Below are 20,807 nucleotides of genomic sequence, written 5' to 3'. Positions count from 1 at the left end.
CTAACCTATTAAGTACTACTAACCAATGCTAACTTGATCAGATGAAGCTAACTGTTCCTAGCTGACATGTGAAAGCAGAAACGGAACAGAACTGCTAACGTTAGCGTACAGCTGGGATCAGATCATCATAGCCTTCTGTAGGGAAAAGATAATGACATTTAGTTAGCTTGTTAGCGCTTGCTAATACCAGTAAGTAAAAATATCTGAACTTTTCGGTGTTTGAATGGCATCTAAAAAAGGAGCTTTGACACACTTTTCTTTAAACTTTTTAATCATCTCTATTAAAGTCTACAGTATAGAAAAATAAGCATTAAAAATATTCCCAAAAAATTCAACAATGAAATCTGGCAAAGCAAAAAAGCCAAAAACAACATTGACAAGATGAAAAAAATAACTTCTGTTCATGTGAACTCAGGTCTGAAAACAGGTTAATGTAACATTCTGAAACCTCATCAATAAGCATGATATGATCACTGAAGATGCCGATCAATAGCATATAGATCCATATCAGACTGGGGTTTCCTCGATAATCTGTGGAACCGTCTGAGCGTAAAATGTATCGAGAAACTTCGCCTGAATGATGTCATAAAAAAATTAGAAGAAGAAACGGTGACATCACGCCGCGCTAATATATCTGCGTAAATAGTTTAGTAAATAACACCCAAGTCTGAAGGCTAGAACACGGGAAACGTCATGCTAAATATTAGCTCTTAAAGCTTCACTTCCGCTACGCTGAAAAGACAGAAATTAGCCTGAAGGAGACGAAGCATCCCAAACGAGACAACTAGCTAGCTTTAGAAAATTAGATCATGTCTACAGATTATATTCAGGTTAGAGTCATCTAAGCACAATTGTGACAAGCTACAAAAATAAATAGAGGAATATTTATCTCCTAAGGCTGATCAGATGTGATCGATCATCAACGTGTTCGTTGCTGCTTCTTCTCCACCTGCGAATCAGTGACAGAACACAAGGTTTTTATGCTGTATAAAACCCTCCATAACAGCAGGTGGCGCTGGTTGAAAAAGGGAACTGATGTTTGTTATTTCTGTGCAGCAAGAAAGGTGGGAAAATGTCACGCGGCACAAACATTAGCTGTTACAGCTACTGTTAGCTAGAAACACGTCCAACCATTATAGCACGAGCTAACATTAGCTTACAGCTACTGTTAGCTATTAACGTCTGTAACCATTATAGCATGAGCTAACATTAGCTATTACAGTGTAAACATAGCAGCTAACAACAATCAATATTGTGCGCTAACGTTATCCAACACCATATTGAACAGGTCAGCAGACTCTTCGACTCGAACACGCGATTATATTGATTAACACTGATTTTGTTCAGTATTGATTCATGCCAGACAACCAGAAATATTGATAATAACCAATATATAATATCATAGATTAATTCTATTTGCTCCAAAGTCAAAATAAGATCTGAGGCCATATGGAGAAGACGAATACGAGACGTTTCTGAGCCGTTTCCACTGATTATTGATTCAGTGTTCGATGTCGTCAGACAGGCCCATCTGGTCGGACTCTGGACAAACATGGAGGCGTGTCAAATAGAAACGGTCTTCCTTCTTCCACTGAACAGAAATCCATTTTACAGATTTAAACACGCCTCCTTTCAGAGCAACAGTACCGCTACTGATTGGTGAAGTTAGCTAGCTAGCATGCTATTCCCCAGTCGTATAATGCAGCTTTCAATGATGCTAACCTATTAGCACGTCAGGGGGACGGCTCACAGGCCTCGGCCCCGATCAGCAAGCCGGGCGGAAGCGAGCCACATATGCCCCACAGGAGGGGCAGTAGGAGCGTGACGGCTCAACGGGAACCTGCTGACACAGCAAGCAGAGCTGCAGGTCCCGGCGGGGCGGGGCTTGGGGCGGGGCTTGGGGAGGCTGGTGGGAGCTGGACCGCCGGAGGGGCGGGTGGGGCTGAACGCTTCGGGACTGCCAAGAGGAGCTGGGATGGACAGTCCTGAAGTCGGGGTCACATCGCCAGTCACTGTCAGGGGGCACATCCAGGCGGAGCGGGTGGGAGGGGCCTACCCCCGGCACAGAGAGGAGGCGGGGCGCGTACGGGGTCGACCCGTTGACTCTACCGGGCTGCGATGGTTGGCGGTGGTGGGCGTTACCAGTGGCAGAGCTGTGGGGGCGGGACAGAGTGGCGTACGATCTCTGCGGTCCTTGTTGGGGGGCGGGACCCGGGGTGGCTCTGGGCCTGGGGAGGGAGGCAGTGGAGGAGGGAGGCGGGGCTCGACGAGGAGCGCGGGGCAGAGTGTAGTAACTCAGCGGGACGCCGTGGAGACCTTGACCCGACAGAGTCTGATGCCTGTCAGACGCAACCAGGAACTGTGGTGCGACACCAGGTCCAGGTCCAGGTCCAGGTCCTGAGGAGGAGGAGGAGGAGGAGAGGAAGAAGAAGGGGGCACAAACCTTTAAACAACACCGGGACCGGGCACAAGTAAAGTCACATGACCCGTGAAACATGTGGCCCAGGACCAGCAGCCAGTTCCAGTAACCCTCCCGGTTAAGGGGGTCCATCTATGTGGTTCTGCTCCAGCCCCCCTCCAGCATGAAGGTTCTACGGTAATACGCACCACCATTACCGGGAACCGGCGCGCCGGTCGCAGAGGCCGACTTTGATCAGCAGGTGGTGCTGGTGCCACGCCCTCACCATCCGTAGCGATAGAGTTAAACGTTCTGGATCCAAACCGATATTTATGATCACTTATTCTGATCAGATTGATGTGATCATTAGCTGGCCCGATGACATCAGTTTAAGGAATGTGTTGTGATTGGCTGATTTATGTTGAACCACACCCACCAAGCCAGCGATTAAAGACAGAGACGCAGTTTGTAGGCGTTGACTGAAACAAAAACCATAAGACGAGAGGCGTGACTGTGGAGGGGGCGGGGTTACCTGAGTGGCCCCCAGAGGAGGGGCCTGAGCTCCTGGGCCCCGATGTCTGCAAGTGAGTATGCGGTGAAGGAGGTGCAGGAGCTGAGGGGTCGCGGGTTCGGGGGCGGTAAGAGTGATCTGCAGTGATGGAGGTGGAAGGGAGGTGCAGAGAGGAGGCGCTGGGGCGACGGGGGAGGGACGAGTGAAGGTTGGAGCGTCTGATTGGGGGTCTCGATGGAGAGGCGTCCTTCAGGAGAAGACAAGAGGACATGAGGAATCAAAAAAAAGGAGGGCGAGAAGGTGAGAAAAATAAATGAACGACAAATCGCACGGCGTAAAGGTGATCCCAACAGGTACGGGATGAAAGCGGGTCCTGAACGCATCACGACACGTTCACTGACCTTCCTCAGAAGCTTCCTGTTAGCCCCTGAAGCTAACGCTAGCTGCAGCTACCAAACCGTGGCCCACTCTGCTCTTCTCGAGCTTGTGCAACTTACGCAGTTGTGGGAGGGGGTGTGGTTTTGGGGTCGCGACCCAATGACGGTTCCACTCAGGCTACGGGCGATGCGTCGCAGGTTTTCTGCGCTGTAGTTCTCATCTTCACCCGAAGGCGGCTGCACAGACGGGACATGAAATGGTTTAATACAGACCAATGGACCGTCAGGCTTTTTAAACTCCTCCTCTTTTTATGCACAAATTATTAAACGACCACAAAAGCCTCAAAGTGCAAAGGAGGCCTCGTGAGGCGTGCGGAACAACGTCGTACCTTCGGAAGAGGCGTGGCCGGCGTTCTGTAGGCGTACCTCTCGAGTTCAGCCGTCGGTGTTCTGGACCGCCCACTTCCTGACGGCGCTCTCCTCACACCTGCAAACATTATCAGGTGGTTGTTGGTTCAGGTTATTAGAGAAACAACCTGGGCCAACATCAGTAGCGGCGCCGCTAACGCTACGCCCTCGATGGCGAGACAGAAATCAGAAGGGAAACTGATTTATTCCTGTTTTTTTAATAATGCAGGAAAGTCTTTGGGCCTAAATGAAGCTACGCTATCGCTAGCAGAAGCCCCGCGCGTGTTTCTTAGCTCCGCGGTTCCTACCTGGCTTGCTAGCGGCGGGTTGCGGACCGTCGCCATGGAGACCGGAGTGCTTGCTGGGAGCCAGCAGGCTGTCCTGGTACAGACGGTCCAGCTCTGACAGCTCCTCATCAGGCGTCGCTGCTGCCGCTCCTTCTGTTGCATTCTGGGAGCCGTAGTATCTGTTGACGTTCTCCGCCCAGCGCTCCACGGGCAGGACGGTTCTGTAGTCTTGGACGGGGGGAGGGGACGTCCAGCTCGTGGGAGGATGGGGGGAGGCGGAGCTGGCTGGCGGGTCAGCGGGACAGTCATCAGGCAGGTCTAGCGTCTTGATTGGGTGGGTAAAAGGGGGCGTGGCTCGTCTGCAGGTTGGCGGAAGAATAGGGGGTGTGGTCTGTGTGTGTCTGGTGTTGTATTGCTCCTCCTCCATCACAGTACCCTTGTTGTCTGGGCCAATAGGCGATGGGGTCTGGGACTCTGGCCTAGGTGGGGGTGGGGCTTGCTCCGGGATGGAGTCAGGGGGCGGGCCCCTGCTCCTGCTGTCCTCCCTGGGTGAACCTGCAGATGTTGTTTTGGAAGGGATGGGCTTAGCAACACAGGGAGGCGGGGAATGCTGGTCCTCACTGGCAGCTGATTGGTTGGTCTGTTTCTCCTCTGCTAGAAGTATTCGGAGCGAGAGAGGCTTTTCACTGAGGAGAGAGAGAGGGGTGGGGGGGGGGTGGGGGCAGAGAGGTGGCTTAGGGGGTGTGGCATGTAACATCTATGACGGACCTGTCAGCTGACTGCAGAGAACCAATCACAGAGCCTTGTGATGACATCTTTTACACCTGGAGGGGCCCAGTGGGCGTGTGCCAAGTGGGCGTGTGCGATCATCACTGACATCATCAGCCAACTAAACCAACCCGGCCCCGCCATCCAGACGCCGATCAGAACGTTGAACGCCTGAACTGGTTACCGTTAGAAACAGGTCGACAACAAACTGGTGCCACAGACGCTGAATAAAACGCTGGAGATCTACAGTTTGAGAAACCGAAAGAACTCCGATAATTTATCGAACAGAAACGAAGGCCACGCGCGTCTCACACGGAACGACAGAAAGACGTGGTCCGTCCCGGAACTGAGACCAGAGAACCTTCGACTCTGAACCGCCGCGCTGCATAATGTCTAAAAACCACCCAGCAGGCGTCGGACGGACCCGGAGGAGCCCACTAATGATCGGATAACCAGGACGGATGTTCTTACCAGGTATTAGAAACGTGTATTTAGACAAATATATGAAGCTTTGACGAGTTTACAAACATGCCATGCTAACGGCACGCTAACATGTACATGCTAATCCTACATTCCCTCCGATTGGCCGAGACTACAGGCGGTACCTGGGCTGGTCCTGAAGCTGCCGCCCCTCCTCCTTGTGCTGCTGCTGCATGCGCTGCTGCAGGCTGCGGGCTCTTCTCATGCAGCGCTGCAGCCGACTGTGACTACTAGCTCCGCCCTCAGCCGCCAGCAGCTGCAGTTTGGCTGCAGGCGGGTCGCCAACAGAAAATACAGAAAAGAACGGAAAGAACAAAAGAAGAAAAATGAACGAAAGGAAAAGGTGCAGAAAATAACTCATGAAGGAATCTTAAAATAAAAAAATAAAAGCAAAAGAGAAAATCAAACATCCGACTGAGGTGACGTCATGTGACGGCGCTAAAAGATCAATAGCTCAGGTCTGGTTCCGAATGATGAAATAAAGAAAACGTTACCGGATGGGATGGAAAAAAAAACAAGAACCAAAATATCGACTCTGAAGCTTCTTCAGGATTTATTCCCACGAGAAATAACCAGCCTGAACTCTGACCTGAGATCAGCCAGCGTGTGACGACAGACCACAAACCGAAGTCCAGACGCGGATTCGTTGGTGCTCTAGCCCCTCCCCCCCCCCCCCCCCCCCGCCCGAACAGACTGGGTGCTCGACGTTCCGGACGACAGCGTCACGCTCTCAAAACCACAACGTTCTGTTCGCACAACTCCGCCCACGGCCGGACCGCCACCTGCAGAGTGTGTGTGAATGTGTGTGTGTGTGGAGTGAGTGGGCGGAGCTTACAGACAGCTTCGTTGACTGCAGACAGCGCGGCGGTGACCTCGCCCGGCTGCTCCAGACGCACAGAGTGGTCCAGCAGAAGCTCCGCCTCCGACACGCACCGCTCAAAGGTGTCACCTTTACCTGCAAGAATACACACCCAAACACATGAGTGTGTGTGTGTGCGTGTGATAGTGTGTGTGTGTGTGTGTGCGTGCACCTTGCATCTGCAGCTGGTCCAGGTCCAGGTACTTGCTGGGACGAGGGTTGAAACCGAGCGCTGCCTCCTCCTCTTTCTCCTGTCGTCGCTGCTGCTCCTCCTCCCTCACTCTCTTCTGCACCTCCTCCTGCAGCTGATCCAGTTCGCTGCAGTCTGCAGGAGGTGCTGGTCCACCCACACACACACACACACACACACACACACAGTCCTGACAGTTAAGTTTGTGCATGTTTTATGAGATCAGAAAATGAAGACGAGGTTCTCCTTCTTCTTCAGGTGTTTTAAACTCGCCTCCCCGAGTTCACACAAAGATGAGGAGTGTCTTTGTGCGAACGCTCCTCCTCACAAATAGAGTAGAAAGAGAAGGAGGAAGAGGAGGAGGCCCATGCACTACTGGAGATCCTTCAAAACTAAACAGAACCGGTGCCGGTTCCTCACCGAGGGTCCCCCTACTGGAGGCGCTGAGCTCCTGCAATAACGCTCCACTGCTCCTCGATCTGATGCTCCTCCATGAGGGGCCCGAGGAGGAAGCCTTCTTCACAGCACATTCCCTGAGGGGAAACGAAACAAGTTCTCCTCCAGCGGTCGGACACGGATCCCTTCTGGTTCTGGTTCTGAACTGATCAGATCCATTTGCTCACCGGTCTCCCAGGTTCAGGTCCAGACTGACCGGGCTGCTGCTGTTCCTCTCGCTGCTCTCATAGCCGCTCTCCATCCTCTGGATCAGTCGGGAAGGAGGAGGTATAACGCTGCACCTCCTGGTCCATCTCCAGCTCCTCTCTGGCTGCTGGAGGTGGTCGGTAGCGTCCAGGAGGAGCCCAGCCTGACAGGCTGGACCACCTCCTGCTCCTCTGCTCCCTCGGAGGCCTGCAGGGAGGCTCCCAGCGGGCTGTATCCCGCCAGCCTTCGTCGCTCACGAGTAAAAATGCTATCAATGTTGAGCGCCTCCCTTCGGGGCCTCCACGCTGGCCGACACCTCCCCGAGCCTGCTCCTCCTGAGCAGCTCGACTTTGACTCACTGCTGGTGCTCTCGGCCTCCCAGTCGTGGACTTTATTGGGAGGGGGGCAAGGCGCGGAGGCGATCTCAGAGAAGACAGCGGCGGGTAAAGAGGAGGAGGAAGAGGAGGAGAGGGGCCTGCTGTGGATGATGTTGCTCATGGTTTCCTTCAAGTCTCTGAGGCGACTGGCTGAGGATGAGAGGGAAGAGGAGGGTTTGGGAGGTGCCGGGGAACCTGCTGCTCCTTTAGTGTCTCTCCTGAAAGAAGGGAAGAAAAGAAAGGAGAGTCAGGAGGAGTCAGTGTGGAGGTCGACCTCAGAGTCAGGAGGAGTCAGAGTGTGGAGGTCAACCTCCTCAGAGTCAGGAGGAGTCAGAGTGTGGAGGTCGACCTCCTCAGAGTCAGGAGGAGTCAGAGTGTGGAGGTCGACCTCCTCAGAGTCAGGAGGAGTCAGAGTGTGGAGGTCGACCTCCTCAGAGTCAGGAGGAGTCAGAGTGTGGAGGTCGACCTCCTCAGAGTCAGGAGGAGTCAGAGTGTGGAGGTCGACCTCAGAGTCAGGAGGAGTCAGAGTGTGGAGGTCGACCTCCTCAGAGTCAGGAGGAGTCAGAGTGTGGAGGTCGACCTCCTCAGAGTCAGGAGGAGTCAGAGTGTGGAGGTCGACCTCCTCAGAGTCAGGAGGAGTCAGAGTGTGGAGGTCGACCTCCTCAGAGTCAGGAGGAGTCAGAGTGTGGAGGTCGACCTCCTCAGAGTCAGGAGGAGTCAGAGTGTGGAGGTCGACCTCCTCAGAGTCAGGAGGAGTCAGAGTGTGGAGGTCGACCTCCTCAGAGTCAGGAGGAGTCAGAGTGTGGAGGTCGAACTCAGAGTCAGGAGGAGTCAGAGTGTGGAGGTCGACCTCCTCAAAGTCAGGAGGAGTCAGAGTGTGGAGGTCGACCTCAGAGTCAGGAGGAGTCAGAGTGTGGAGGTCGACCTCCTCAGAGTCAGGAGGAGTCAGAGTGTGGAGGTCGACCTCCTCAGAGTCAGGAGGAGTCAGAGTGTGGAGGTCGACCTCCTCAGAGTCAGGAGGAGTCAGAGTGTGGAGGTCGACCTCCTCAGAGTCAGGAGGAGTCAGAGTGTGGAGGTCGACCTCCTCAGAGTCAGGAGGAGTCAGAGTGTGGAGGTCGACCTCCTCAGAGTCAGGAGGAGTCAGAGTGTGGAGGTCGACCTCCTCAGAGTCAGAGGAGTCAGAGTGTGGAGGTCGACCTAGGGGACGACATCAAGTCGCATTTTCCCAGAGGCCACACCCACCTAGGCTGCCGAGCGAGGCGTGAAGGGGTCCGTCCGGATGCTCGACGACGGTTCCCCGGGAGTCGGGGGAGTAGCGGCTTGCCGGGGACTCGCGGTGCGCGTGGGGGGGCTGCCGGGACGAGCAGCTCTCCGCTGACGAGTCGGTGCGAGTGTCGCTGGAGATGGACTGCTCGCGCCCTGGAGGACGGGTGTGGGGACAGGATCAACGCGAACGAAGCCCACACGCGGCGTGAGACTCGCCTAAACACCGGCGCTACCACGACACCACGGCTACACAAAGGCACGGCTGCTTGCGGTTTAGTTACCTGGACGGCGGCGGCTGTGCTACTACTACGACTCCTAGCTGTGTTGTAGTTACCCGAGTCTTCGCTGTCGTAACAGGCCTTGTTGAGGCGCCGCAGGTCAAAGGGCGACGGCGGGTCCGGCGCCGACACCGGCGTCCCCCGCGGGTCGGCGTACAGCAGCAGCAGAGGCTGTAGTGACCCTTAATGCAGCGAGAGACCACGTCCTTCCATTTGGGACCGATCTGCAGGGCGAGACCGCGACTGGTGAAGACAAACTGGTAAAGACAACCTGGTGGAGACAACCTGGTAAAGACAAACTGGTAAAGACAACCTGGTGAAGACAACCTGAGGGCTACAAACGCCTGGTGGCGGCAGCAGAGGTATAAATACAGCTAATTCCCATTGCTGCCCCCCCCAGCCTAGATCTATATCGGACTTTCACCGTGTGAGCTGGTCAGAGGGATTCTGATAAGCAATTCCACGTTTGGACAGGACAAGAGATAAAGACTAACCTCCAGAAACAACAACTAACCTCCAGAAACAACAACTAACCTCCGGTCACGTTAACTACAGACGTCCATTTCCCCGTTGCTCAGCAGGTGAACTGTCGCCTCGCTGGCGGCGGTGCGTCCGTTGCTCAGGAGTCTCTGTGGCGTTCGGCGTCTCGTCGTCTCGTTGCCTCAACTTTTCCTCCATTTTCAGAAATGTCTGCTTCGATTAAACGGACGCCCGACAGTTCAAAATGGCGAGCTGGCGGCCGGCGAGCGTCCTGCTCCGGGTCTTTGTTTGACGGAGAATGAAAGCGCGGCCCGCGGCGGGATGAGCGCGTGTTTTTGCGCGAGCTCTGGCCACACCCTCGGTTCGGAACGACCGGACCGACCAACAATGGGGGGATATCCTTGTTTTCACGAGCAGGAATGTGATGTGTCTCGGTCCAATCAGAGTCCAGACAGACCGAAGGAAGGAGGCGAAAGGTCGGACAGGAGGACACCTGAGCTCATTTCCTGTCCCAGTCCCACAACACATGCACGTGTGTATCCATGACGACCGCCTAGACTCCAATCCACGCCCTCCCGTCAGGCTCCCGCTAACTGCTACTAGCCCAGTTGAGGGTTGCGCACGCAGCACGTTAAACGCCGCCTGGCCTACGTCCGAACGGCGGCGACGACCCGAATGACCAGGAGTGACCAATCAGAAGGCAGAATAAACGCATCACCGTATCCTCTTCACCTCCTTGACGTGCGCGTCGTCAAGTACATCCATCGTCGAATCTTCGTCTGGAAGAAGAAGGTGGAGTAGTGCTTCCCGTAGTAACACACCATGCCCACCAGGTAGAGCTCCGACTGGCGAGCCTTCTCCTCGGTCACGCGGTAAAACAACTGCAGAGAGAAGCGGAGAGGAAGAGCGTGGAGCGGCCGCTTGCTCCCGCGCTACGCCGACGACGCCGGCGTGTTCGCGTGCTCTTACGTCGCCCAACCGGGGGGCGGGTGCCCAGGGTGTGGATCACGTCCTCGGCCGAGGTCCGAGTGATCCGAGTCCCAGACCAAACCGATGGTGATGATCTCTGGACTGTTGAGGAGGACGCGGGCCATCCTGAGCTGCTGACCACAGCGACTCTGAGGGGGAGGAGCCAATCGATGTGAAACCAAAGCGGCGGCGAGCGTAGGTTTAAACGGCACTAACCAGCTAACCCTGGTTCAGTTAATTACACAAACTACCCGCGGCTCCTTAGCTGATTAGCTTAGCACGGCGGGATGCTAACGTCTTACGGGACAGCTGCGCAGGTCTCCCATGCTGGCGTTCCTCAGCAGCTCCCCAAACATGCCAGGAGTCGCCTTCTCCCTCGTCTCCAACATCTTCACTGCCTGGTTGCTGAGGAGGAAGAGGAGCAGGAGGTCGCGTGACCTTCACAGCTTTCAGGCACGCGCGCGCGCACGCACACGCACACACACACACACACACACACACACACTGTCTCTCTCTCTTACCACAGGGACGTCGTGAGATGTAGTGGACCATCTGAATGAAGGGCAGAGGATCAGAGGACGCTCCGCAGCTGCTGCACACACTCTGAAACACACGCACACACACACGCACGCACACACACACACACACACACACACACACACACACACACACACAGGTTACCATCATTGGTGAGAACTAGCAGCTCACTAGCGACTCGTTGGTTCGGGCTAGCTCACTGGACGCTACGCTACTGGCTCCCCACGCGTCCCGACTAGCTTGACGAAACGCCGCGGACACAGACGTCCCGTGTCGCTCGGAACGAAACGACCTTCTCACCTGCTCGAACAGCGTCATGGCGAACTTCTGGTGGGGGATGCAGTGCCCGGCGGTGCAGACGTCTTCCTTGGTCTCGTCCGCGATGTGGAAGTGAATCCTCATCAGGATGTTTTCCTGCAGGAGCGAACACCACACCCACCGTCAGCACCGCCAGCTCCGTGGAACGCCAACGCTTCGGCGGCGCGGCGCGGGGCGGCGCCTTACGAAGCACTCGGCGGCGTCGTCCATGATGCCCAGCTGGAACCTCTGCTCGTCCTGGAAGGTTTTGGCGAGGGCGCTGCGAAGAGCGTCGGACGCAAAACCCTCTCGCTGCTGAACTGGAACTGGGCGAAGATGCTCTGAAAACACAGACGGTGGGGGGGGGGGGGGGGGTCAGGCGGGCGGCCGGTCCGGGATCAGCCCCACGTCAGACCGACGCCCACCTTCAGAGCGGCGCAGAAGATGCACGAGTCCTCCATGCACTTATGAGTCGTCAGCTGACGGAAACTTCGGCGGAAGATGTCCAGGTGCCAGAGGACCTGCGAGGGAGAGGATATGAGCAGGAAGAGCGGCGGCGGCGCTCCAGAAGGCCCCGCCCCCGGGCCCGTGTGGACCCATGTGGATCCGATCCGTCCGAGGTGGGACCGCAGCATTCCTGCTCGGATGTCTAATAACTCGGGATGAATCAGAAGCAGATGGTCAGAGGGCGTGCCTCGAGAACTACAGCCCCCCCCCCCCATCTGAAGCCAGATTTTGTCCAGCAGAGAACCGACATACCGGAGCAGGAGACGTTCCCGTTGGGGATTAGAACCATCATCATTCTGACTAATGAACCTTTGTGTTCTCAGATAGCATGACTGGTGTGTGTGTGTGTGGGTGAATGCGCGATGAAGACGAGTGTGACGGTGAACATCAGAGAACAGCATGCAAGTCCTGATGATGTCAGAGGTTAAAGGTCAACCCTCTCAGGTCCCTACAGAAGCTCCGCTTTCTGAGGGCGTGGTTCAGAAAGCTGCTCCTGGGGAGCGGGTTTCTAGAGGTCCGGACCAGGACCAGTACCAGGACCAGGACCAGGACCAGGACCAGTACCAGGACCCGATCGACGGACGGGTGAACACAGACAAGGACTCTGTGGATCGGGGGGGGGGTCTGAGGAGAGCGTCTGATGTCATTGAAGCGTCCTGCCGTGTCAGCATCGTTTGGGCGTGTTTGTTTTCTCCTTCCTGACCCCCCCACCGGGTCCAATATGGTGCTTACAGAATAAACCAGCAGAGTTCAGCAACCCGGTTTATGAGAGAACCAGATCAAGAACCGCCGACCCGGTTCGCTTCGAGCCACCTTCTAATCTGCGGATTAACGTCACGATAAAAAACGTTTTCAATCCATCGCTCAGGAAACATTAAACATTCAGCGATCGTCCAATGAGACGCCGAGGGGGACGCCGTTGTCGTGGAAACAACAGCACAACAGACTGGATGCTACATCACACCGCTGCCCCCTACTGGCTGCAATGAATGAGCCTTTACCTTTTGCATCAGTGGTGTAATTTATTTTAGATTAATTGTTAGTTTGCACTGGCGGTGTAAAATCATTTTATTTTTGTTTTTCTAATGTTACGTTGCATCAATTGTGTAATTTAATATTGGTTTTATTTTTATTTGTATTGTTAATTGTGGATGATTTATGTACGAAGGACTTTCAACGGAAACAAGACCGCAAGGGCTTTTTAGAAATGCTCCTCTTAGACAGGATGTCTGACTGTACTTGTACTATAATACATGCTACTGTGTGACTGTACTTGTACTGTAATACATGCTACTGTGTGACTGTACTTGTACTGTAATACATGCTACTGTGTGACTGTACTTGTACTCTAACATTCTATCTAATAAATATATTCATCATCATCATCACGCTGATAGATCCAGATCCAGAGTCCTCTGACTCGGTACACCTCTGGGGACTGACTGACCCTCTTTGGCAGGAAGCTCCAGTTTATTCATGTAACGAGTGTTTCTGATCAACAGTCTGTCATTTCAGCAGCACCGCCCTACAGGATTAACGAGTCAACACCCGTAATCACCCCCCCCCCCCCCCCCCCCGTAATCACACACCCCCGTAATCACCCCCCCCACCCCACACACACACACACCAACACGGACGTAGCTCCCGAGACTTCTGATGCGTCACATAATCCCGGAGGAGGTAACTGGTCTTTAAGGAGAAGACATGAACGATCCGCCTGGCTCAAGGGCACCGTGGTAGAACCACAGGTGAGTCTCCCGTTAGCCGGGTGCAGCTAACCTCAATCATGCTAACAGGTAGCAGCTACGTGAGGCTAACCCGTAGCCAACAGCTAAGTCTGTCATGTTTAGCATGTTATCATTCAAGCTGCCTTATTACAACTAGCTGCCCCAGAGGCCGTGTGTGTGTGTGCGCGTGTGTGTGTGCACGTGTGTGTGTGTGTGTGTGTGCGTGTGCGTGTGTACCTGCAGGGCGCTGTTCAGGAAGCAGCTGTTCTGTCCGCTCGTTGCTCAGCCCTTTACTGGGAGCAATGGATGTCATGGTGCGAGGCGTCAGGATTCCCTGAATCCCACCTCCTCCTCCTCCTCCTCCTCCTCCCCCCCCTCCTCCTCCTGATGCAAAATAGTTCCTCTTCCAGGACATGTTCCCCTCTATCGGCCTCGCCCCCTCCCCGTTGTCCGTCCTCCGACTAAAGGACACGGGTTCATCTCCTCCGGCCGAAATTCAGCGGGAAAATCCAGCAGGATGGAAAAGAATCCAAAACTCTGGAAAAGTTCAAAAGGTTCCACGCGCGGACGAAGATCCTCCTCCTCCTCCTCCTCCTCCTCCTCTTCTTCTTCTTCTTCTTCAGTTCAGCACCGAAATGAAACCGTCATCGTCCAGGACCCGGCCAGCGCCCCCCCCCGCCCCGCTTCCACACGGCTATACGGGACGCCCTCTTCTTCATCACCACCGAAAGCAGAGGCTCCGCCCCCAATTTTATGTAGCCCACAGGTCAGGGTCGTGAATCTGCAGAAACACAAGGAAGGAAGAGCATTTGATAAACTCCCACCTCCAGAATCAGGTGACAGAACCGGGTCGGGTGGAGGTGGAAACAGAGGAGACCGGGTTCTCTATGAAATAAGGACGTTTAATTGTTCCAGAACCCGGTCTGGACCTTCAGCACCTCCTGCCGTGAGGGTCCAGATCATCGCCATCAACAGGTGGGACGTCCCCCAACCCCACCGTGGGACCCAAACCGTGTCCGTGACTCGAGCCACCCCCTCCCACGCCGGTCCTCCTCCGAACAGAACCGGCTCTTTGTTTCTCTCTCCCACATTCCACCGGTGAGGTGAACAAGCAGTAACGGCCCAGACTGGGAGGAGCCATCCTCCGCTGAATAATGTCCCTTTAACGCAACGCAGCACCGGGTTCGCGGCCCGCCTGCTGCTCCCGTCCTTCACAGAACCGAGCCGTTCTAAACTTCACCTGCACTCGGACGATCCTCCCTTTAACCTCCAGCATCCCTCCATTGCGACGTGCGCAGCTTTCCGCTAGCCATTCCACCGCAACACGAAACTCCCTACTGAAACGTGACGCTTTAGAGGTTTATCCCTGCCGCGCTGCTATAATATCAAAAATAAAATACTAAAGGAATATTTCCGAATCGATATGACCCCCCTTTGATTCGGCACTAGTTTGATCCACGTGCGCGTTTTATTACGGGTACGCGGAGGCTTGTTACCTCCTACAACGCAACCATCTGCTGCGAGAGCGGCGCTCAGCGAAGAGCTCGAAACGCTCCGGAGATTCGTTACATCACTTCCAGCAAACTTCGCGGCGAACAACGAGCAGGAAAAGCCGTCGATAACGACCCGTTCGAACCGAATAGCGTCCGGTAAAACCCGCCGGACCCATCCACGAGGACGCGCACGCCACGTTATTAGCCCGGTGTAACGGCGTAGTACTCGCTAACGCCGGTGAATGGGAGTAGCGGCTGCTACGTCGTCACAGCGGAGACGCTCGCGGAGAACACGCGCGGAACCGCGGCGGGTGAACGAGCGGCTCACCTGGGACCGGTATCCGGAGGAAAGGACGTTTATCCCGGCCGCGCCGGTGCCCGTTTATCCGCAGGACGGACAGAAGTGGCGGTTTATTGTTTTTAAAGCGGCAGGCTGGAGGGGGAGGAGCCACTACCTGCAGCAGAGGGCACGCGGGCGCCCGCGCGTGCGCCTGTTCGATAAGCGGCGTGCGCGTCCTGACGTAGACGTAAACACTACGATGATGAAGGCCACGATATGGATCCGGTTTATTGGTCAAATCCACGACACAGATCAATAGATCAGATATTAGCCTGATCCAGAGTCAGACTTCAGCTTCTAGAGACCCTGCTATGACGCTGTTAGCCTGATCCAGAGTCAGACTCCAGCTTCTAGAGACCCTGCTATGACGCCGTTAGCCTGATCCAGAGTCAGACTCCAGCTTCTAGAGACCCTGCTATGACGCCGTTAGCCTGATCCAGAGTCAGACTCCAGCTTCTAGAGACCCTGCTATGACGCTGTTAGCCTGATCCAGATCCAGACTCCAGCTTCTAGAGACCCTGCTATGACGCCGTTAGCCTGATCCAGAGTCAGACTCCAGCTTCTAGAGACCCTGCTATGACGCTGTTAGCCTGATCCAGATCCAGACTCCAGCTTCTAGAGACCCTGCTATGACGCTGTTAGCCTGATCCAGAGTCAGACTCCAGCTTCTAGAGACCCTGCTATGACGCCGTTAGCCTGATCCAGAGTCAGACTCCAGCTTCTAGAGACCCTGCTATGACGCCGTTAGCCTGATCCAGAGTCAGACTCCAGCTTCTAGAGACCCTGCTATGACGCCGTTAGCCTGATCCAGAGTCAGACTCCAGCTTCTAGAGACCCTGCTATGACGCTGTTAGCCTGATCCAGATCCAGACTCCAGCTTCTAGAGACCCTGCTATGACGCCGTTAGCCTGATCCAGAGTCAGACTCCAGCTTCTAGAGACCCTGCTATGACGCTGTTAGCCTGATCCAGATCCAGACTCCAGCTTCTAGAGACCCTGCTATGACGCTGTTAGCCTGATCCAGAGTCAGACTCCAGCTTCTAGAGACCCTGCTATGACGCCGTTAGCCTGATCCAGAGTCAGACTCCAGCTTCTAGAGACCCTGCTATGACGCCGTTAGCCTGATCCAGATCCAGACTCCAGCTTCTAGAGACCCTGCTATGACGCTGTTAGCCTGATCCAGAGTCAGACTCCAGCTTCTAGAGACCCTGCTATGACGCCGTTAGCCTGATCCAGATCCAGACTCCAGCTTCTAGAGACCCTGCTATGACGCCGTTAGCCTGATCCAGATCCAGACTCCAGCTTCTAGAGACCCTGCTATGACGCTGTTAGCCTGATCCAGAGTCAGACTCCAGCTTCTAGAGACCCTGCTATGACGCCGTTAGCCTGATCCAGATCCAGACTCCAGCTTCTAGAGACCCTGCTATGACGCCGTTAGCCTGATCCAGAGTCAGACTCCAGCTTCTAGAGACCCTGCTATGACGCTGTTAGCCTGATCCAGAGTCAGACTCCAGCTTCTAGAGACCCTGCTATGACGCTGTTAGCCTGATCCAGATCCAGACTCCAGCTTCTAGAGACCCTGCTATGACGCCGTTAGCCCGATCCAGAGTCAGACTCCAGCTTCTAGAGACCCTGCTATGACGCTGTTAGCCTGATCCAGAGTCAGACTCCAGCTTCAAGCAGCTTTCCTGGGGAATCTTAGCCCATTCCTCACGGACAAAGTTCAGGGAACATGATAGCAACCCTTCTGGGTCCGATCCGGACAGTTCTGGCCTGGTAGAGCATCTTTTCTGGGTCTTCTGGGTCAGCGGTGTTGAAGGTCTGGGAGCCGATGAGGACAGTACCCCCCCCCCCCCCCCCCCCCCCCATATGCGGCTTGTCGTCATAGCAACGCCATGATGACCTTTAATGTGACCCGTTCCTCTTGGGATTCTCTCATTTGCCACCAGACAGGAGCATCTGTGCCTCCTCCAACCACCAGGACGCGGATCTCCAGACCCCCCCCCCCCCCCGTTTCACCTGTCACTTCTGACCTGACTCATCTGTGAGGTAACGTCTGCCATTTAATGAAGCCTTCAGTGCCGGGAGCCGTGATGTCACACGCGGAGCCACGCCTCACAGGTTCAAACCGCTTCATTAAAAAAAGGCACACCTTGTTGAACCAGCTGAACACGGAACGTCACGTGACTCGTGTGTGTGTGCGTGTGTGTGTGTGTGTACCTGCATTCCTCATGTGTGCGTGTGTGTGTGTGTGTGTGTGTGTGTGTGTACCTGCATTCATCATCGTGTGTGTGTGTGTGTGCGTGTGTGCGTGTGCGTGCGTGTGTGTACCTGCATTCATCATCGTGTGTGTGTGTGTGTGTGTGTGCGTGTGCGTGCGTGTGTGTACCTGCATTCATCATCGTGTGTGTGTGTGTGTGTGCGTGTGTGTGTGTGCGTGTACCTGCAATCATCATCGTGTGCGTGTGTGTGCGTGTACCTGCATTCATCATCATGTGTGTGTGTGCGTGTGTGTGTGTACCTGCATTCATCATCGTGTGCGTGTGTGTGTGTGTGTACCTGCATTCATCATCATGTGTGTGTGTGCGTGTGTGTGTGTACCTGCATTCATCATCGTGTGTGTGTGTGTGTACCTGCATTCATTTGACTGCATCCACTTCCTGGATGACATCATCGCCACCGTTCACCATGTGACCTCGCTGCTATTTACTCTCGGGTCACGTGACCCGCCTGACAGTTCGTCAGCCGTTTGCGCTTCGTGTAGTGAAAGTACACGCAGTACTCCGGTACTCCCACCTCCTCCCACGTTGATTGGATTGACTCTTCCTCAGGTCAATAAGAGATATTGATCATTCAAAGCCAGCAATGTCGGCTGTGGCTGGACAGGAGAAACAGCAGACTGCTCCTTTAAAGCAGAGAGAATGACGTCATCTTCCTCACCTGGACAGCAGCATCCTGATCTCCTCCTCCACCTGCTGATCTCCTTCTCTCCTGGGCCTCCTCATGGAAGACTAACAGCTCCTGCTCCTGCTCCTCCTCCTGCTCCCTCTGGAATAGCATCCATCGCCCGGCGAGCTAACCCAGAGAATGACATCATCCCCATCGAGACACACACCTGCCTCACAAACCCAGAAGCCCCGCCTACCAGCACTTCTGGCTCCGGCGCACTTCCGGAAACTCTTAAAGGAGAAGCGTCCCTCGAAAACAGGGGACAGAGTAAATGAACCAATCGGAGTGGAGAGCATAATAATTGATCACTTATAACGTTACTTTTAACAGGTGCAGCGACCTTTTGTCTCCGACAGCAGAACCGACGCTTTAGAACCGTTAAAAGCTTCCGCCGATCTCTACGTATCCGTTAACGGCTTCCTCTCGAACACGATCAATGACGCGAAGGCGACGCAATAAAAACAGCACAAATAAACAAACGTTTACAACACTTTATTTCTGACTGATCGACATAATCCGGGTTTACCATTTGGAAAACATTGATAATCTGATATTAATAATTTGCTTTAAAACTGTATAAAACCTAAAAATGTGCAGTGAACTCTGTAAGACACTGAATGGGGGGGGGGGGGGGGGGGGGGGTTAGGGTTAGGGGGGGTATTTATCATTGCAGCCTGCAGTACACACAGTCACCACAGAGGGGTGGTGTTCAGGATTTATCCTGATTCTGGTCTGGAGGGGTCTCGCTCCAGAAACGGTATTGGTTCCAGAACAGCTGAAATAAGTTCACTTCAGGTCACCATGGCAACCGCTGGTAAACAGACGTCCCCTGCTGGAGGCACTGATGGGACAATAGGGACAGGGGCGGGAGTTATCAAGTTTGAATGACCCCCCCCCCCCCCCCCAGCCTCTAACCACGTCCTACTCGAAACTCTCCAGGACGGGCTCATGTCCCGTCTCCTTAAGGAAGCGCAGCAGGTCGTCTGGTCGGAGCCCCACGGACGCGGCGTTGGTCATGGGGTGGAAGTAGACCCTCTCGTGCCCCCCCACCACCAGGTCCTGGTCCAGGACCAACCTCACACTGAGCTCCTTATCGAACATCAGAGCGAGAGCCGTCGCACAACCCCGACCCACCTGCGACGGACGGCACAGGGGAGGAGGAGCCAATCAGCCAATCACAACACAGGAATACGCCTACCAGGAAGCCCCACCTTCAGTTTGTCCAACATGGCCGCCTCGTCGGCGAAGCGCAGGTTGCTGCTGCCGACGCCCAGCTTTTTGGCGAGGTCGCTGAGGTTCACCTGGGGAGGAACAGGGAGGATTATGGGACGCGGCGAGGCAGCGGGACGAGGCGCGGCCCTGCGGCGCCGAGGCGAGGCCGACCTGGCGGTCGTGGCGGACCGACACCAGCCACAGGCCCTTCTTCTTCTTGTCCTTCAGGAACAGGTTCTTGGTGACGGCGCCGCTCACGTCCTGCAGGTGAGGCGTCATCTCCTCCACCGTGAACACCTGCAGAGGCACGACGACGAGGTCACATGACGATGAGACCCCGCCCCCTCCCCCCGGGTCACAAGACCCAAAAGCAGAACCGGGTCTGAGGGACAGCCACCAAACACCAACCGGGCCCAGGAGCTGGTTCTGGAGCTCCAGAGCGTTTGGGTTCACACGCCCTTCCAGAACCTTCGGGTGGTCCGGACCAGGGCCCGAGTCAGAACCTTGTGGTCCACGTGGACCTGCAGCCCGGACCCGAACCCAACCGCTGCTAAATGATCCTCATTTACGCAGATCAACTAAACCGAACCGGGTCTGGACCGGTTTATTTTGAAACCCGTTCAGACGCAACGCCGCCGGAACCAACAACGATCCGGCCAGGGTGGAGGCGTCCCTGGAGAGTCCCGGAAGCTGTCCTCATGTGGTCTGACTGCTGATCCGGACCACGGTCCGAACGGGACTTACCGGCGGGTGCTCCACGCAGCGCGTCCGGATGTTTAGCGTCTCCAGATAGGCCTCCAGCTCCGAGCGCAGGCTGTCACACATGATGAAATAATCATTCTTCTTCTTCGTCGTCGTCGTCTTCTTCACCACTCTGGCTCATTACCGCCACCCTCTGGTGTGAATGTGCGAAACAACCCGGCTCGATTTAGTTCTAGCAGGAACCACGGCCAAATTAACAGTTAACAGTGAGCATTATACTGTAGTATAATGTACTGTAGTATAATGTACTGTGGTATAATATACTGCATTCGACAACGTGTAGGAAACAAACAGCTGTGTGTGTGTGTACAAATCAAAAACAAAAAACAAAACCACTTCCGGTTGCGTATTTCCGACTCTCATCGAACTGACCTTCGAGGGAATAAACAGGAAAGTCAAACTACAAAATGTTTTAAAATACACAGACACTTTTTTTCTGTGTATTTTAAAACATTTTGTTTGCTCAGTTCGTATATTTTCGGTGTGACGTCAGACGGAACTGACGTTCTCAACTTGATGTGGTCCCAGTGAAACAGCGCCACCTGCTGGAGGGAGAGTCAGAGTCGAGCCTAACAGACCTAATAATAATAATACTAATAAGCATTAGCTGCATCCCTGAGGATCACAGTTTTGTGTCTCTGATCCTCTTTTTCAGAACAGATCAGAGGTTTTTAGATCTGCCGCGTCTAATTGT

At 54.6% G+C, this 20,807-nt stretch overlaps 2 protein-coding genes across 2 annotated transcripts; both read right to left on the bottom strand.

Moving 5' to 3' along the window:
- Positions 1-1,765: 1,765 nt before the first annotated feature.
- LOC137896152 (ubiquitin carboxyl-terminal hydrolase 54-like) lies at positions 1,766-13,773 on the bottom strand. Its single transcript, XM_068741680.1, is given in 29 exon segments — positions 1,766-2,397; positions 2,940-3,156; positions 3,407-3,523; positions 3,676-3,773; positions 4,003-4,667; positions 5,355-5,496; positions 6,065-6,184; positions 6,261-6,425; positions 6,699-6,811; positions 6,902-7,004; positions 7,007-7,486; positions 7,489-7,571; positions 8,536-8,716; positions 8,898-9,014; positions 9,017-9,065; positions 10,054-10,076; positions 10,079-10,202; positions 10,291-10,308; positions 10,310-10,339; positions 10,341-10,439; positions 10,593-10,695; positions 10,812-10,827; positions 10,830-10,893; positions 11,128-11,241; positions 11,332-11,423; positions 11,426-11,465; positions 11,550-11,645; positions 13,596-13,632; positions 13,634-13,773. Coding segments are annotated over 29 exon segments (4,278 nt in total).
- A 4,843-nt stretch (positions 13,774-18,616) lies between these two features.
- Positions 18,617-20,208, bottom strand: prorsd1 (prolyl-tRNA synthetase domain containing 1). The gene is made up of 4 exons (XM_068741430.1): positions 20,096-20,208; positions 19,523-19,648; positions 19,351-19,440; positions 18,617-19,273 (listed from the first exon to the last, which is right to left on the bottom strand). Exons 1-4 carry the CDS (start codon positions 20,174-20,176, stop codon positions 19,061-19,063), a joined length of 510 nt encoding a protein of 169 aa, XP_068597531.1. The 5' UTR covers positions 20,177-20,208; the 3' UTR covers positions 18,617-19,060.
- Between the last annotated feature and the right edge of the window lie 599 nt (positions 20,209-20,807).

Source organism: Brachionichthys hirsutus, chromosome 7, assembly GCF_040956055.1.
Source record: "Brachionichthys hirsutus isolate HB-005 chromosome 7, CSIRO-AGI_Bhir_v1, whole genome shotgun sequence".
Lineage (NCBI taxonomy): Eukaryota > Metazoa > Chordata > Actinopteri > Lophiiformes > Brachionichthyidae > Brachionichthys > Brachionichthys hirsutus.
This window is presented reverse-complemented; position numbering and strand designations above follow the sequence as displayed.